The sequence below is a fragment of the Chelmon rostratus genome, chromosome 15, assembly GCF_017976325.1.
Source record: "Chelmon rostratus isolate fCheRos1 chromosome 15, fCheRos1.pri, whole genome shotgun sequence".
In the NCBI taxonomy this organism is placed as follows: Eukaryota; Metazoa; Chordata; class Actinopteri; order Chaetodontiformes; family Chaetodontidae; genus Chelmon; species Chelmon rostratus.
Window position 1 is genome coordinate 13,719,561 of NC_055672.1, and position 19,184 is coordinate 13,738,744.

General features: G+C 43.4%; 1 protein-coding gene across 1 annotated transcript; it reads right to left on the minus strand.

Moving 5' to 3' along the window:
• Window positions 1–6,615: 6,615 nt before the first annotated feature.
• Window positions 6,616–19,057, minus strand: slc38a6 (solute carrier family 38 member 6). Its single transcript, XM_041954123.1, has 16 exons — window positions 18,799–19,057; window positions 16,755–16,885; window positions 16,554–16,627; window positions 15,164–15,216; window positions 15,002–15,041; window positions 12,908–12,986; window positions 10,846–10,931; window positions 10,690–10,748; window positions 10,536–10,607; window positions 10,029–10,085; window positions 9,440–9,519; window positions 9,232–9,332; window positions 9,013–9,137; window positions 7,923–8,067; window positions 7,524–7,618; window positions 6,616–7,370 (listed from the first exon to the last, which is right to left on the minus strand). Exons 1-16 carry the CDS (start codon window positions 18,889–18,891, stop codon window positions 7,287–7,289), a joined length of 1,374 nt encoding a protein of 457 aa, XP_041810057.1. The 5' UTR covers window positions 18,892–19,057; the 3' UTR covers window positions 6,616–7,286.
• Between the last annotated feature and the right edge of the window lie 127 nt (window positions 19,058–19,184).

Consider the following 19,184-nt stretch of genomic DNA (forward strand, 5'->3'; position numbering starts at 1 on the left):
TGGTGGAACTGAAATAAATGATCTGTAAATGCAATCTGCTGAGCAGCATCTGTTATAATAACAGTGATCAACAACAGTTGACAAAACAATGGCACCTCAAGGTAGCAGATGGGACGTCTCATCCATGTTGGAAATTAAAGGGAAAATTAAACTTAAAGGGTTATGCCAGCAATTTTGTGTTGCATTTCCATAATGTTGGGGGACTAAAAAAAGACAGATGAAAGAGCGAGTGGTTGGAGCTGCAGTGGGTGGCAATCGGAGGACTTGGATTCATGGCATCAGTATTTCTGAAATCCTGCCTCAAATTTAGTCTGAACAAGAGTCTCATCAGGGTTTTCAACAGTTGGGAAGACAAAACAAGCCTCATGCTTGGTTTTCAGAAATTGCGAAGGCCATTTTTCATTTTTTTCTAACATTTTATAGACCAAAAGATTCATTCAGTAATTGGAAAAAGCAAAGATAGCCTTCACATTTGAAATTGATTTATTCCTTTCCTTCTTTTCTTCCCAGTACCCAGTATCCCTCCCTGTTTTCTTCTTTAAATGCCATTCTCCCTCTCTGTCTCTCTGTCTCTCTCGCTCTCTCTGAGGGTGCTGTGCCTGCTCCATCCATAAATGCCACGATCAAAGTCTCCACTTTATTGGTGTTAGACTTGACCTCTCACCCCACTCTGCCAAATGTCAACGCTCCACATCTCTCTGCTCCAGCTGTTATAAATAAAGAGGCCGGGTCCTAGATCTTACACATCCCTGGGATACAGACTGTCTTGTAAACAACGTCTCAGGCATGACCTTACTGAGCAGGGAAGGTTGTAATGATGGAGCAGACAGATAGCGGATCGCCTCGGTGCAGCAGTGTGAATACACTCACAGATATTAGCAGCAATTGCTTGAAATTTTTGGCCAGACCTGGTGGGTTAAAGTGAAATATCTTGCACCTGAAATGTCTGCTGCAGATCACCTTGGCTGAAAAGAGTAAACATGCTGGTATTTGTTCATAACTTTTGAGTCAACGTTTGTATCTAAACGATATGGGAGAGGTCATAAGTTGTGGACAGTGAATGTAACCCTGCTAACAGAAGCTCGATTTGAGTACGAAGCTACATCGTTATGCTCCAAATTGTCCACCAGAGGGCAGAATAAGACCACTAAATTTGTTTTTTTTCACCTCACCTTCCACCCTCCTCTTCCTCACTGTTTGTCTCTTGCTTACGATGAAGCAGCTTTAAAAATCTGGACATTTTACGTCGCCTCTTCCTTGTTTCACCCCAGAGCCAGAGCTGGCATTTTTTACCTCTGTGGCTCTTTGCCCTGCATCCCTTCCTCCTCATTCCAGTCCAACCTTCTCTCTATAAGTGGCGGCCATGGCCAAATCTTGAATTATGCACCCTTGGGAGAAGTCTGCAGCTTCACATGACACCTAACTGAGAACACAGACTTGTGGGTTGCATGTGTACATGTACACACGCAGACATGTGCACGCCTCAAACACGCACAGGCATGAATTTAAACAATACTTCTGATGTGTCTCCTCAATATGCCAACATTTTATTGCACCCAAGGCCAGCTACCAAAAGCCTCCCATATTTCAGAGAGGGCTGATTCTCTCTATACGTCTTAATTTCAGCCACCTGTAGAGTTTCCACATTCACTTCACAGCCTGCGCTCCGCTTTATGTCCGTGTAACCCAGGACAGCTCAATCCTCTGGCTGGCTGCCCAGGTACACCCTATAGCTGCAGCTAATGAACCATAGCATTGGTGCCAAACAGGGCAGCAGAGAAAGGAGAGTATGGCCCAGAAATGAAGCCCACTCCCAACTCTTTTGACCCCGGTGAGACAAATCCTGAGGGGCCAGTAGCCTATACGCTCCTCCACAGAACTAACCCCCATCCTATGGGCACAACACCCCAACCTCTCCTCAGGTATAGAAACATGCTAAATCGAGCCACACGTGCAAACACACACACACACACACACACACACACACACATCCCTTGGGCTCGCCTGTGTGGACGCAGAGGCACTCCATAAATCAGACCTGTAAAAGCTGATTTGGTACTAAATGTGCTTTATTCACAAGTGGTGTTTACTGCCAGTGCTCTACCACAGGAAAACATGACTTACGATGGCAGTATTCTGCAGAAATTCTACCACGATGAAGTGAGTTTGTGCCATATTCCACTAGTACGGACATTTTTAGCCTGTGTTAGTAGTGGCACCCCTTGAAATTTTTCATGGGGATTGCTGAGATGGGACCACTGAAATTTTTTGGGTGGCACACAGCAAGTGGCGAGTGGGCATGTAACATATCAGATAGCATTTGAAGCACATCAGGCATGCTCATTACTCAGAAGCATATTGTGCATATATTCACAAGGATGGACTACTGGGGGCCAACTGGGGGTTGGGGCTGCTTTTTAGACCCTTGATTAGGAAATGAGGGGAAAGAGGGGATGGCATGCAGTAACAGTGTGTTAAGGTCACCATGATGCCCTGATATTTTTCTTTTAACAGCCGATTAGTTAAAAATCAATGAAGAGGGGTTTTTTTTGTAAGGCAGGGTAGAAAAAAGAGGAACAAAAATAAAGAGTGGTGTTGTGAAAAGTGGAGGAATGTAACTGTGAGAGTGGTTGGAGCTGAGTTGGACAGTGGAGGAGAGCATGGAGGGCTGTGTTGTGGGGGGGTGAGCTCTGTCACAGACCCTCCAGGGTAATTGGGTCCAGATGTGAGGCAGCGTGGCCCCTGCGCCAGCAAGGCGTCAGGGCTGCATTAAGAGCTCAGCCCAGGGTTGATGGGATCGCAGAGACAAGCTCACCCCTACACACCACCCCAAAAACACAGACTGCACCCCATGCTGCGCCGCTGACCACTGGGCCTCCACGAGTAGCCTTCCTACCACTCAACGCCTGCTCATCATCTGCCAAAATAACTAAACACTACAATGCTTCTTAAAACATTGTTATTTACCAGAGACTTATTTCACTCTTGACCTCGATTTCTGTGCTCACAATATAAAATCTCTCTCATTCTCTCTCCAATGCTTATTATGTCTTGGTGACTATGGTGACAGCAATCTTTGAGTCAAGTCTATTTTATGTTATTGTGTTGCTGCTATTGTGTTGGCCCTGACTCTGGACTGACAGGTGATGAATGTGTCAGGCAATTCTTCCACTGAAAAGCAGTTTCAAGAGTCTCTATTCAAGACAGCAAACATATTTGCTGCACACAATTGTTTAACACTGCAGTTGTCAGTGTTTTTGGTGAAAGGCAGCTCTGTGCAGGCCGTGGTCCTCTGACATCCACAATGGAAGTAAGGTGAAGGACATCACCCATGGACACATGTGCAGCACGGAGCATCTGAGACACATTGGCCAAAAAGCAGAAGCAGATGACAATGCCAAGACACATAATGTCACACATGATGGCGACTGAAGATAAAGACAGCTTTTGTTACACCAGATAACTCTCCTTCCTTCCTGTTACAAACATTTGCCTCACGCTTTGTTTGCTGATAGTGTCCTAATAGGTAGTCTATACTTGCCTTTGTGGGCCTTTAATCACAGAAAGCATGAAGAAATGTGAGTGTAAAAAGAGTAAATTTGACTTTGGCCAAAACATCTGCAGTCTGAAAAGAGTCCTCAGAGCGTGGAATGCTCTTACTGTGACACAAACGGCATGTTTTCTGATAGAGCGTGTAAATTGATTAAAAGCAGAAAAGCAGCAGGGAGAGATAGTAAACGGAGGGAACAGAGGGACTGGAAGGACAGAAAAAAAATTGACTGAGAGCACTTCATCAGTGATGACACTTGCGTATCGATGGCATTTGCTGAGTTGCAGTCCGCCACCATGACTAAAAAGGAAAGCTACTCATCATGCCAACCAGCATTAAAAGGTTTATGTGAAAAGACCCTTGTAGCACCTTTCAGCCAGGAATGCCTGTTGAACGAGATTATGCGGGTAAACAGAAAGCAGATGTGCGTGTTCTCGGCTCTGCTACAGTTTCTGACATCCACTACCTGTGAAGGCACATTGATCTGATGTTGTTGTTGAAAGGCAAACAGGAAGAGGAAGTGGAACACTGCACTGGCTCTGCTTTCTGCCAATACAAATTCGTACAGGGCTAAAATTACCTCATTGCAAAGCCAAACTGAACATTTTAGACTGTTGGAGGGTTTTTTTTGCAGATGATCTAATCCATGTGATTACCAGCTATATTTGTCAGACCAACCCCCACAGCCCTGTCAGATACACACCACCTGTTAAAAATATTTTCTGATTAATGTTTAATAAACTGGATCTTATTCAACACTCTGTCTTCGTGAATATTGTCACATATTTTTATACAGTTAAATTGTCAATGTTTACGTTGGCAAAGTTTCCATTTGTGCTCCTATTTGAGGGGCAGATGCTGCAGGTTTTTATACATTAGCCAACTATTTTAACTTTTTATCCATTACCTTTAGCTTTTTCTGCTGTTTATTCATTATATTTAACTAACTGAGTTGGCCTATTTTTCCAGTTTATCTGTTACTTTTAGTTAACCATTTCAGTTGTTTATTCATTAATTCAAGCTAACTAGCTTACTTAAACTTCAGTTATTGCTTTTAGCTATTTCAGCTATTCATTCTTTATGTTTAGCTAACTAGCCTATTGCAACTGTTTATTCATTTAGTTAACTTTGTTTAATTTTAATATTAAATATTAAAGTATATTAATAACTAATTTAAATGTATGTCTTTGTTTATTCATTATTTTTAGCTACTTTAACTACGTATTCATCACATTTAGCTAAATATTTCTACTGCTTATACATAGCTAACTGTTCTGAATATCTAGCCATTAGCTATTTTTTTCTAACATAACTATTTCAACAGTTTATGCACTAGCCTACACAACTACTTTAACTGTTTATTCATTAGCCTTTTAGTTGTCAAATATTTAACTGCTGTTAATTGCTTTCAGATGTTTCACCTGTTAATCCATTAATCTCTTGAGGATGGCCAGCTGGTTATCTTAAATTTATTTAAGATCATCATCACATTTGTAATATTATGCCTGTTCATTTTCATCCTTAACACAAATATACATTTATTTAATCAAATGGCAGCAGCTATATTATAGCTGAATTAGTTAAGGAGTTGGTTAGTTAATTATTTGTAATCCCTGGCGACTGCAGAAGGACCCTTGGGTTCAGGTACCCCTAGCTGGGAATCACTGATCGAATCCATCAAGGTAATGCTATCAAACAATAAGATATCAAAACTGTGTCAAAGGTCAAAGTAGTGACATTGGGATCTGACCCAGCTGTTACCCAAAAATCCTCATCTTGAACAACAGAAAATATTTTTCAAAGAACACAGCCGACACCTCTTAAAACAATACGAGAGCAGAGGCTGCCAACAGGGGATTAATTTCAGCCCACCATCGTTCCTCCGCCCCATTCCATCCTTTAACCCTGGGAGATGGTGTTGTCATACTGCTGGACATGGGCCCAGGGTGTGAGTGAGTTTAACTAAACAAAAACACTCCCACCCCAGGCTGAGGACACATGCCCCAGTCAGACCTCCATAAAAACATCTCTGGTCTGTGTTAACGTGCGTGTTTCCAACACATGATAAAACTAAGAGAAAATTGGAGCATCTGGTTATCTCTTCCCAGTTAGGCCTTCATAAACCAAGAGAGGAATGTCAATGAAAAGAGAAGAATCTGGACTGCTGTGAACACAGTCTGACACTAGGTGGTAATCTTGTGTTGCAAATGAGTTTACCTCAGTGGTTGCCATAGGAACCCCTGTACAGCAGTCAGAGATTGTTTTAATTCCTGGAAGAGCATGTGTGGTGGCAGACGGCTGGTGATGGTCGCTGGAAGAGCTAAACAACTACATGCTAAGTCCCCCCCCCCGGGCCAGAGTAACTAAGTAAAGTTACATAATGATACTGATACATCTACTTACATCGATTGTTTTCCTCCAGCCATTTGCCTTTTAAATTTATCAGATGGCTTAATTTATGTAACTGTTCTAACCCTATACAATCCAACATTTCACAAAATGATTAGGGAAAAGTAAAAAGTAGGAGTTTGAATGCTAGACTTGTAATGGAGTATTGTAAATTATTGTAATGGTACCCCTACTTAAGTAAAGGAAGTAAAGTTCTTCCTCCACCACTGACTCCCAGTATATATCCAGTGTTGATAGCAGTCCTGGTGGACTTTCTTCATGGGAGTGTCCTTCACTTTGGAGGATGGAGGTCAGGGATATTTCCTGCACTGGGGGAACCTCCCTTGAGGGGGCGTGAAGAGCGGGCAGCCACTGCTTTCAGCAGGGACGGTGGGGCCGCTGTGCCTAATTCCTTCGATTAAAAGCAGCAGTCGGGTGCCTCTAGGTTCCAGAGGCAGCATGAAGACAATCTAAACAGCATCATGATTAGAAACGTACTGAGCATGTGGCTTTCATTAGCTACAGGCTGAACTCACAGCACAACAGCGAGGAGCAGGTCTCAGCGTCAGTACTGTGCCTGCCAATCAAACACACAGCCATGAATGTGACATGATGGACTGATGATTTCCACAACACTGATAAAGACATGTAAGTGGTTAAATGAACAAACTGACATGTCAGTAGATAAACAATTTCCCTTTAATTAAATTGCAGTAATTTGAAGACTAATATTATATTACTGTAAGTTACAGCCAGATAAAGTACACTTCAATGAACTGGTCCAAACAAAAAGTGATCAGTTTAAAAACCTGTGCGACAAATGTTTAGTTTTTGTCACGTTCATTAAAGCCAGAACACAAGTAGCAGCAGAAACACCTGAGGTCTGTAAGTGGTGTTGCAAATCAATACATGGATTCAACAATAAAAACAAGCCAAATAAAATAAAATAACAATAAAAACACTTGGCCATGAAGCAGGGAATGAAAATCAGTTACTGTGTTTGTAAAACTGTGAAAATGTGCCATAAACACATTTAAGACACATTTACAACATTTTCAAATATTGGATTAGCAGAATTACATAAGGTGCATGATCACAGAACAATACAAAAACTCTCAGAAAGTTAAACATAAAATGAGTTCAAAGGAAATGGACACCTTGCTTGACATAAACCTCACAAAAGTAGAGGAAAAAAAAAACACTGAGAAGACTTTCACCAGAAATAATCTGCCTGAGGTGATGCTGATTAACATCTGTCTGATCCAGTATTCAGTTTCTTTGGCATGCTTTTCCCTTTCTTTGCTCTTGTGCTTAATTTGGAAAAAAAAGGGGGGGGGGGCAGAGAGGGTTAGGAGCCCTGTACCCACGTGATGACAATGACAGAGAAGCTGATGAGTCCCATAATCACGCCGAACACCACCAGGAATAAAGCCTAGAGACACAAAGAATATTAAAAAAAACAATACGGTTAGCATCAATACCAAAACGGAAATTAAAATTTTTAAAATGTAAGCACTGTTGTAAGTGAGCAAAACCATTCTTGTTGGTTAAACAGCAACAGCATTTCATTAATTTGTGTAGTTACCCCAACGGAGTCAAAGGATCTGAGGGGTTGGCTGCTGATCTTGAGGTAGAAAATGCCGGGGAAAACAAACAACAGGCAGCTGGATGTTGTCGATCCTGGAAAAGAAACAGGAAAGTCACTTGAATTGCACAGAGAAAATACTGCGTGTCTGATAACAGCAGCTTCATAAACTGTTCGAGCAGGACTGCACCATTAATTATGTATAAGCAGACACTGTGATTTTAGCCACCACGATCAATAATTGTGGAATATTGACATCTTGACTGAGATGTTCAAGGTCACAGTCAAGCAAAATTGTGTGCCGAGAATGAAAAACAATGATAATTAGATAATTCACAAAGATCATAATGAGCATTAAAATAAACTGTTCTCTTCCCATGTTTCCAAAGCATCACCTACCCACTACTCCAAACACATTTCTGATATCAGGCACAAAGATGGCCATCAGCAGCACCACACCCAGGATGGTCACAGTTGCAATGATGTGGATCAGCCAGGAGAAGGGCCGCCCCCCACACAGCAGCAGGATCACAGCCTTACGGGCCTGCAGCAGGCACACACACATACAGCTGATTTTAACCAAACATACACACACATATTTTTTTTTCTGATTATAAAACAGGAACTGAGCAAATGTACAGCCATACATTTAACATGAAATTCAGCATTATAAATACATATAAGGCCATGCACAAATAACAGTTAAAGGGAAAACAAAATTTATTGAACTCATCAATACAAATGTTTTGTTTTTCTATAAGTGATAAACTTAATAACAAAGCAGAACCTGAGATAGTTTTGGTACTTATGTTAATCCTCTGAACCCCACAACCTTCTGGTGTGTTTGAAAGCTTCCCTTCAAAATAAAATAATGCTATTTAGCAGAGCCAGAAACTGGAAAAGCAGAACTTATTGTTGGAATTTCTAATTTCCAGCAGTCTTTGAACAAATCATGTGTGACGAACGCTCTCATCAGGATAAATATATCTGAGAGCTTTAAAGCTTTAACAGCGACGTTTAAATCACTTTATCCTACATGTCTAATAAAATTTAAATTTTACCCAATGCCGTTGTGCTCCTCAGCACAACTGACCACTGACTACAACCTGATGACTTGAATGACTACGCTGAGCCCTACAGTCTCGTGACAAAAAGTCAGCCAACAGTTGGCTAAACTGCAAAAGGAGCCAGCAGCCAGGAGGAGAGGACAAGAGAGATCGCTTGTAGAGGTTGTAAAAGTCTAAGTAGTTCAATATGTATAGCATGTGGAGCCCCTCCGCCTTTTTTTTGCAATATTGGTAACACTTGTGGGCCGGAACCCATGTATAGTAGTGAGATGCAGCACAATAGGGCATTTTTGATTTCTCCCTTATTTTAACCATGATTGTGCTGCTTCCATAGAGGTGCAGGATGAGCCCACAGTGAATAAAAACGTGACAGGGGCAAAAAAAACAGAAACTGCTCGGGGTTCTCTGGTCAGCGTACTCACAGGGAAGTGAATAAGGGGCACAGTCAGCAGCACCGAGAGCAGGATGGCCAATCGAACCACCATCACCATGATGTCCCTGGGCAAATAGGTGTCGTAGCCAAGCAGCAGCTCAGAGTTCACATGAGCTGTGGAGACGAGAACAGAGTGAGGATACAATGAGAACAGATGTGACGGAGCTTTGAAAAGTAGCTACGGTAAAGCGTGTCACCGCAGCCTTACCATAGAAGGTGAGGTAGCCGAACACCGCGGAAATGAGGTAAAGCAGGAAGCTGAGGCCAATGCTGACATTCGTAACGTTCTGCATCCTTTTCTTAGTAGGCCTGGAAGACACAAGGACACATTCACAGAGTGTACCGCTTACGCAGCGGGTGAACAATAGATGTTAAATTACACAGCAGAAGTAAAGCTGAGAGGCTGCAGCACTCACCGGTCTAGCTCGCAGTAGATGGGCAGGATAGCCGTGTGGCACAAGAAGGAGAAGGCCATGGTGGGGATGGCAAAGGCACTCTGCAACACACATCAATCAGAGCACAGCCGTCATTAGCAAATTATCAGCTTACACTGTTGCACAGGAGTGAGGGGGCACGTGGGTCAAGTCATGGTTTGTGTAGCAGTAATTACCCTGTGGGCTGCAGAGTGTGACCATGCAAAGTTCAGGTGTGAACTTTTCTGAGTACGTTCATTCAGTGGATGGAAACATATGTTATCAAACACTCTGTAAGTGTGACTTATAAAGGATCATCTCACAGAACACTGTCAAGTTTAAACAACTGGACCAAACATGTGCTTGCGAGTAATTCTGCACGCCACATGTGCATATGGCCTTCACGTGTGACATATGTGTGAGTGGCAGCTGCACAGTGCACTCGAGCTCCTTACACACACAGCCAAGCCTTCATAGGTAAAGAGTGTCACTTGTCAGCAGAGTCCAACACTGGTTTCAACAGCTTCTCGCTTGCCGCCTCACAGGTTTTGAATGTGCGACGCAGAGGAAAAGGCTGGATTCATACACGTACCTTACTGGAGATGACAAAGAGTTTGGGCGTGCATTCTGACTCAGAGGAATTTGATATCTGGAGAAACAAGGAGTGGAGAGAGAGGTGTGTTATTTCTGAGAGGAGGTGACTTCTGCAGTGCTGCTGCATATGGGAGAAAAACAGAGCCGGATTTCATTGGCTGGCTTTGGAGCTAAAAGGAAAACAACCATCTAAGTAAACCAGGCCAGGTCTGAAGCTATATTACGCTGTGTATAATTCCAAAAGGCCAGAGGTCATTTCCAGACTGATGCAAGGTCGCCTGCACTTCCTTCCTCCCCATACACAGCTCTCTGCAGCCTTCTCTGGTCCTCATCAGCCAGAGTCGACACCATCAGTAAACTCTGTCTCCTGGGTTTCCTTCATAATCCTGCGGCCATGACCGTCTGCTCCAGACTACCAGCATCAGACTTGAGGTATCTTAAGCATGTGTGTTTGTGTGCACGTGGACAAGTGCAGAAGGAAATTGGGGGTTGTTGTTTTTGTTACCTGGAAGGAACCAGAAAGTGTAGTCATGTTGTGAGGCAGTGGGCAGGGGATGGACCATTTCTTCACCACAACCTGGAGAGGAGGCAACACAGCATGTCAATACCAGGAGAGGTGGAAAAAAAAAGGAATTTTAAAGGGGTATATTAAAACTCACCACAACTGCAAAGTATAGCATGAAGAAAAAGGCAATACTACTGGTGTAGCCCAGGAAGCCTGTACAGGTTAGAGACACAGATTGGGTGAGAAACAACAATTCAAACCAATCATGGCAGCGAATCAAGACGCCACTCGATCTACAGCCGGCACTTACCGATTTTAGGCAACATTGACAGAGGCAGAACAACACAAAGTGTGACTAGGATCAGAAGCAACCTGCCATCTTCATACCAGGCATTTCTGGAAAACAAGTGGACATGAATTATTAAAAGGCCAAAGATGAATCCACCACAAAGCCACATTTCCCATCACTGTCTCCCTGGTCCTGCAATGGATGTCATGGATAGCAGAGATGAATCTTCAGCGCCTTAAAAATGGGCCGGCTCTGGAAATTTGTCTCCATTTCGTGCTCAAATACAGAGCGACAGATTCATCATGTGGTACGAATTAAGGGCTTTAGCTCTTGCAAACCATAACAATTATGTAATTCACATGCAAACGTTGTGTCGCTCCGTCATTTGAGACCACAGTTCACTTGCCGGGTCTTTGGAGAGGGGGAATAATATTTTCCTTTACTGAGGGATAGCCTTGGCGGTTTATTCGGGATTTGGGAGCAAGAGGAGGAGGAGGAGGGGCTGCTTTGGAGGTGACACATGTGGAAGGCATGCCGGCTCCGTTGGGGTCGGGGTCGGGTGGGAAGGGTGCTGCCTGGCGCTGCTGTATATTGGACCGCAGCGTGGGGTCATGAGGGACTGGCTCCACCACTCTTTATGGGGCTCCCACAGTCAGCAGCACCTGCTCTGACCACATCAACACCCACTGACCCCTGTTTGGCAGTTTCACAGCTGTGGCGTTGCCATAGGCGCTGATGGATTTGTCTCTGCTTCCACACAGTTTCTGCCCCGTAACTGGATGTCAGAGAGACCTCTGCTCTGACCCCCCGACTCTCTCTTGTCCAATCGCTTCTGCTCTAACCTAAGTTTAGCTGAAGCACTCGACCGCAGCTTGGCTAACCCCCTTCTCCACTTTTACAGACCATTATGCAGACACAGGGATGTAAAAAAAATCTCCACCACCACCAGGATCCGGCTCGAGGCTTACCGTAAAGGCGCAGGATACCTAGACAACCCATGAAATGTGGAACATTTCACGCTATAACAAGATGCAGGATAGCTCTCAGTTAAGGTTCGAGTTTGACTGCCAATGAGTCAATCTCCACATAGTGTCGAAGATCAACATAAATCTGGCCAACGCAGCACGGATCCACAGCTGTCCGCATCTCTGCCTCGTTACTGGACTGAAACTCCACGAGAAACTTAAACGGGACATTTAGTCTGTTCACGCAGACAAAGACTAAAAGATTGAGCACGACTGCGTTTTCGCTCTGCTGCATTAGGAGAAATGAGGCAGAAAAAAGAAACGCGTTTTAACATACAAAATGCGTTTATGCAGGCTTTGATGGAACTGAGTATGTGTCTGTTAACATCCCAAAGCCGCTCATTAACAGAAATGTTTTGTTTCCCTCTGCAGTGGGCTGTAATTAGAATGGCAGAACTGATATCCCCTTGTATCAGTCTGATTCCGGGGAACATGTGCGAGAGATTTGGGGGTGAAAGGAGAGCGCTAACACAAAGCAGCTGTGTGTGGAAGACTCAGATGTTGACGGATCGGGCTGAGAGCAGCTACAACTCTTGCTTAAACCAGTGTGGCCAATAATAAAGTGATAGAAGTTACATTCTTGGCCTGGGACTCCTCTGTGAGGCCGAGGAGCTGCACACTCGTCCACGTAGGCCAATGAAAAGATACAGGCTGCTGATGATGGGTGACGAATGGCTCTCGATCATGAATACATTTCCTCTGGGCATGCTTCTGGCCATATAACATGACGCACCAGTTCCCCCCCAATCGCTCACAGACAAAGTATTAGTAGTGTGCTGCGGTTTGGTGAGAGGTCTTCTTCCACTGGGTTATTCATACGTTTCTCATTGCCCTGCAAATTCCAGCTTGTGCAGCTTTGTGGTGCAGGAGTGTCAAACTTGACTTATTTGAGGGCCAAAGGTATAATCTACAACATCATGGGAACAGGAATGACTCATTCGTTATCTTAGAGCAGCTTATCTAAAAAAATGGTTTGGTTTTACCCGCAGCTGTGACAGATTCTGACCCAAACATCCTTATTGGTGAGAGAGGGGGCTCACAGCGCTGTATACACCCACCCTGTGCTGTCCGGGCTCAAGAAGCTGCTGATGGCTGCAGGAAGCTCCGACTTCAAGATGAACAAATAGGATGACATGGCTGAGGGAAGAGAGGAGAAGAGGTTCAGGAAATGTGTGTTTTCTAAATCAAATAATAAAAAAAGAACACAGTAAGACCAAACTACTAAATCATAAACACAGCAGATGACTCTATGTTGCCACAAGCAATCCTAAATTGCTGTGTGAGGGTGGTGTGTGTTTTCCAGCGCGAGGAAATGGAGGGCAGGGTGGAGGGGGTACCACAGCTCTGAGTTAATGCAGATGGGTGGGGCAGGCAGCTCAAGGGGATCACGAGCAAAGCCCTCGGTGCAGAAGAGCAGACATTATGCAGATCTTCCAACTGCTGGAGACCAGGAGCAGCAGTCGGGATGAAGAAATGTGAGGAGTGGATGGGGGGGTGCTAACAATAATGATCTCTGACGCTAATCCAGGTATTTCTCCCCCTGCTCCACCTCACTAGGAAACAGGATATTATCAGCCTCCGACGGGCTCCAACATCCTTCCACAGGCAGCCAATCAGAGAGGCGATCGGGGTCACTTCCCGAGGGTCACACCAGCGCTCAAAAACACTGGGAGGAAAATGGGAAAGAGGGGATGGAGACTGCACCAGGCGGAGAGGACGTTACTGGTGGAATCGGGATTCAGGTGCAGTGTGTGGTCAGTCATAAAGGGAGGGAATGTTAAGGGATTTAAATTTGTGAAGCGAGGCAGAGCCAGAGTTAGTCGGGACCTTATTGCCCCAGGGGCAGGTCTTGCGCTCGCTGTTAAATAAGCCCAGACCATAATCCCTCAGATCCTGTCTTTGTTTATGAAAGAAAATTCCTGCAATAACCCTCCAGCCCACACAGACACAAGGACACTCACTCTGTGAAAACTAACGCCATTTATAAGCACTAAAATCTGTCAATAAGAGGTTATTTTGAGGAAGCAGTGGCTCTTGTGTTTTAGCCAACATGTTTCCCTGCAAAAGTTCGTCCAAAGACCTAAATGAACCATAAAAACAAAACTTTTCAACCACACAAACCCACACAGACAAAGATCACACACCAGGCATGATGCAATGGTTTAGTTTCATGCAGTTGGTTACAGTAAGCACAACAACACTTTGATGGGAATTCCTGGTGGGATCATACTTACATCTCTAAACAACAAAAGGCCCTTGAGTGAAGAAAAAGGATTGTTATTGCCCAAGTGGTTGGAAAACATATTCTAATAATAAGCATGCATGTAAAAATTCATTGGAAACCTGATGTAAACCTTCTGTGTGTGGTCAGCGAACAGTGGGAGAGTGTGTTCAACATAAGACAGAGCCACTTTTCATTTCATTATGAGCGAGGGGAGAGGCAGCCTGTGAGAGCCCTGGGCTGGTCAGTAATTAAGGTCAATTGGCCCATCAGGCTTTGGCAGTGCAGATGAATGTTTACCCAGAGTGAGGCTAATTGCACTCTTATAAAAGGGGCCCGGGGTGTAGACAGATGCATGCTGGAGTGCTGGCTCTCACACTCTCACACATACTGCCCCATGCTGGGAAAACCACAAACATACCAGAGGGCACGGCAATAATCCACTCAGCCGTGCCACTAATGACTGCAGAGGAGCGATCACCTCAGCTCTCCACTGTCTGAGGAGCGCCGTTTGCGGCCAACAGACGGATGGAGATGGCAGTAGGAGTGAGAGAGAGGTGGGGGGGGTAAAGGGAGGGGTCCCATTAGGTTACTCAACACTGGGTGGGTTTACCATCAGTGATCAATTAGATGAGAAGTCAGGTTTCAGGCTCAGGGGAGGGGGCCGAGAGGACAGCGGCTACGTGGTCAAAGGTTATCAGGCAATCTTGATAATAGCCTTACAGGGAGGAGGGAGTGAGGCTGAGCATGGATGCTTCTGATCACCAGTAGGAGGCACTGTCTGCCTCCAAAATAAACTGACCATAGTCTGACCCCGCAGCACTCTGCACACTCTTCATCGCTCTGCTTCTCAAAAACCACAAAATTGGTTTATGTCCAACATGTCAAAAATAATGTATGGAACTGTGCAGTGAAATGGGAGCTGACTTACCACCAATATTTTGGATGAGAATGGCAATTCCAACCAGAACCTAAAAAGAATTTTGAAAAGGTGGTTAGTGTAAATGTGTTTCCTGGTCATGTTGACAGTGTAAATGAGTCAGTTTCTTTTCTGACAGGCCAAACTCACACTGATCCAAAAGACAACACTTACTTTTCCTGGTTTTTGCAAGGCTCTCTCTCCGAGGTCTTCATATGAATTGATACCTAAAAGAGTTAAAAACAGGCTCAACTACAACCCTGATACTAAAAAAAGTTGGAACGTTGTGTAAAACATATCAAAACAGAGTGCAATCATTTGCAAACTGTGTTTAGTTTTACAAAGTGTTCCTAAGCGCATGTATTAACATCCTTCCTACAATCATGTGTTCACAAAGTGGTGAAGCTCGCTCCATTCTTGCTTGTGAATGACTGAGCCTTTCCAGGATGCTCCTTTCATACCCAATCATGATACTATCACCTGTTACCAATCAACCTGTTTACCTGTGGAATGTTCCAAACAGGTGTTTTTGGAGCGTTCCACACCTTTCCCAGGCTTTTGTTGCTCCTGTCCCAACTTGTTAGAAACGTGTTGCTACATCAAATTCAGGATAAGCAAAATTTTACAAAAATCAATGAAGCTGATGAGGTGAAATATTAAATATATTGTCTTTGTACTGTTTTCATTTGAGTATATGTCAAAAAAGATTTTTAAAATGATCACATTCTGTTTTATGTATGTTTTACACAGCTTCCTGATTGAGCATTTCACTCCTATAACTTTATTGCTTGACTCTTAGTGGACAGGTTAAAAAAAATAAAGAATCAAAATCGATGCACCAGAACCAAAAATAATATTTTTTATTCCATGCATTCTTCTTCCTTGTCAAAACTTGGTGCCTACATTACCCACAATGCCACTCCAATGTCAGTTAAGTCAGACATTGGGTGTGTTATGCAAGTGCTGCCTAAAGTGGCCTTGAGCTGCTAGCCTCAAACACACATGAGCAGCAGGCTACAGAGGTCTGGTAAACTCACTTCCTTCTAATTCCACACCACCAGATTTAGATCAGCCCCACACGATGCTGACTTAAGTGACATCACGTGAGGCAACTTATCAGACTTCCGACTCTGGAGCCATAAAAGACTTAATACACACATGCACTGGTACGCTCTAAGGACTAAAAACACTCTTTAATGTTTGAACATGGTGGTTTTCCCTTTCAAAGATGATCAAGAATCAGGATAAAATTCCCCAGTCCCCAGGACACTCTCATCAGTATTTGGGTGGTAGTTAATATACAACAACCCACTATTATCACTTTTTATCTTGTAAGACCCTTTTAAAACGCTATTTAAAATCACAACTAGGAAGTGAATTAAGACAAAAACAAAAAGACAATGACACATCAGCCAGCTTCCCTGAACAATGATCTAATCATGATGAAGTAATGGGGGGACAGTCAAGGGTGTGGGTAAAAAAATTCTGGATGAAACTCCCTGGATAAACTCAAGGGGCTGCGCTTATCTAAAGTTAGACTGTGTGTCTATTGTTACCCTCTCACCTGTTCGGTCACATAGCGTCAGAAGGAGATGTATAGAGTACGCTGCCAGGCTGGACACTACTACCAACAGGATGCTAGAGAGGAAAGATATATAGAGCAACAATTAGTCTACATGTAGTTGTGTTCATGTCTGATTTGTTTAAAAAGCCGTGAGATAGTTGAACAGCACTGTGGGAGAAAGAGTGATGAGAGCAGTCTTACCAAAAACCAACTATTCCAGTGCTGGCCATAGCATAAGCTAGACCCAATATACCGCTGCCCATGATGGCATTCATCAGGTTAAACACTGAGGAGGCGAAGGAGGCTCCTCTGGCTCTGGTCTGCACTGATCCCTGCACACACAGCAGAGATAACATTTAGATGAAAGATAAAGAGGGAAAAAAAATGACTCTTTATGACAGATTATTTTTGTTAAGCGCTTCGAGAGAACTGCTCCTGACAGTGTTAAGAACAACTGGCCGGCCCTGATGATGGATGTCATGAAACAACACTGCAGTGGCATGTAGGATCAGGGAATGGAAATGGGAATGTATTGGGTGGGATTTGAGCTGCTGGCTGTGGGACAGCTGCCTGAGCTCAGGATAAGGGGAGCTGCCCAAACTGCTTGACCTCTCTAATAGGGGATATCCTGGAGAGAACGAGTGGCAACTCTGGTGTCAGTGTCACAACAAGCTCGGATTGACCTGCGAGCCGCTGAATCTGATTCACTCTGGGCTACAGTACCAAAAGACAGGAAGTTGACTGTGACACCAGATGGAAATAAAGACTGGCTGCAATTATAACGAAGCTAATTAAATTAAACTGAATGAATGTGACTTTTAAAATAAATACACACTGGAAAAATAATAAACAAATGAACATATTATGCAGATGTCTTTATCACAAGCTTATTACTGTTCAGGGTCACAGTTGGGTAAAGCATATGCATGGTCACCAGTGCGGCACATGTCTGAGTGAAACAACAAGCCCACCTGTAATACAGGCGATCACTGCTCATCAAAGCTCGTTCTGCTCTACTGTTTGTCATGTGTTTGGTTTGGTGATAGGATTCATCAAGATAACATGTTCACAAGTCTAGTTTCCCATGAGTGGTTTAATTAAGTATCTTTGCATGACAATGGGTCAATAAATTATGTGCATGGCTGTTTCTACTGTCAACACTTCCTTTGAGTGTGTGTTTCTGACCACAGGAAAACAATAAATGAATGCCACTTATAAATCTAATCATGAACTGGCATCCATCCACACTACATCAGATTACTCATTACTACTGATGAACCCTTCAAAAACACTACATGGACCCACATTTTGCTGCTTCTGCACTGCTTTGCATTATGCAATGTTAAATTAATGAAACACAAATTTGATCTGCAGATATTGTCTTTAAAACACCCTGATATTAATTTGTAAGTCTGAGCCATTCACAGTCAAATGCTAGAATCCCAAAGAGACTTAACTGGAATATGGAGACATTTTCAATGTTCAACCAGAAGACATCCTCTCAATCTTTAACAGAAGGTCTTTGAGCTCACAGAATCAATCAGTGGTCTTAATGGAGCTATCATGGTCAGTGATGATGACACTGATATGTCTTGATAAGGCTGTAGCTACCACAGAGGACACTACGGTTATGTCCTCTGTATTGTTGTTGAGAGTTTTGAAATTTTATAAACTGGAAGAGGAGTTGGGTGCATTTTAAAGCTGCTTCTGATGGTCTTTAAACTCGATACCTTAAAAACAATTAAGTGCAATTCAAACACAGTAAAGGGATTTAGTATGCAGACTTGGAGAGGCTCCCTCCAGAGAAACAGAACATATTACATAGAACTGTTTTTATGGGCTGAGAGGTGTTCATCATGATGAACAAACTGAATGTCTTTCCCTTTAAATGTACACGACACGTAGAGTTATTCTTTACATTAGAAATAAATATAAATACAGACACATTCTCTCATTAAACTATAGAAAAAAAAACAATCATTTAACTTCCATAGTGTAATTGCTGTTTTAAGGTGGACATTAACTCTGCCTGCTTTCTGCCTCTGTCAGCACTTTTAAGTGCTGACAGAGGCAGAAAGCTGAGATGAAACTGAAAGAAAAGCCTTTCAGAACAAGCACATGATGTCTGTCATAACCAACATTTTAACAAGTCAATCAACCTCGTTAACTGATACCTGTGCAGGTAAAAGCTGCTTGTTGCCCCGTTTCTTAACTGTGAAACACGCGGTGCTGTCTGAGTACTTACATTTGTTAATAGAGGCGTAGTTTCGTTGCCTTCGGTGTCCCCGGCAGCGCACTGACTATACAAATCTGTGTTTGTATTTCCACTGATGCTCATTTTCTCCTCTCGAAAACTGAACACTCAACCTGCAAGAAACAGAGTCCCACAGCTCAAACTCCACACTGTGGTTAGCGCTATGACGGAAAACTGCAGTTATGATACCATCTTCCCTTAAATCACTTTTAAACTCTCTTCTTATCAACCTGTCAGCTGCCGACTGTTGTTGTTGATCACTTATGTCACGTGCACCACATTTCCGTCGCAATTTATACGTCAGAAACGAAACTGCCCAATCAGAATTCCACTCTCCGCTGGTTTGACCAATCGCCAGTCGGCATTGGTCGACCACT

Bases quoted from the DNA above. Each gene is read 5' to 3' on its own strand.
- slc38a6 (XM_041954123.1), bottom strand. From the start codon at position 18,891: ATGAGCATCAGTGGAAATACAAACACAGATTTGTATAGTCAGTGCGCT. The intron at 15,042-15,163 runs GTAAGTGTTGTC...AATTCTTTTTAG, and splicing joins CCTTGCAAAAACCAGGAAAA to GTTCTGGTTGGAATTGCCAT. The intron at 10,086-10,535 runs GTAACAAAAACA...TTGTTTCTCCAG, and splicing joins CACTTTCTGGTTCCTTCCAG to ATATCAAATTCCTCTGAGTC.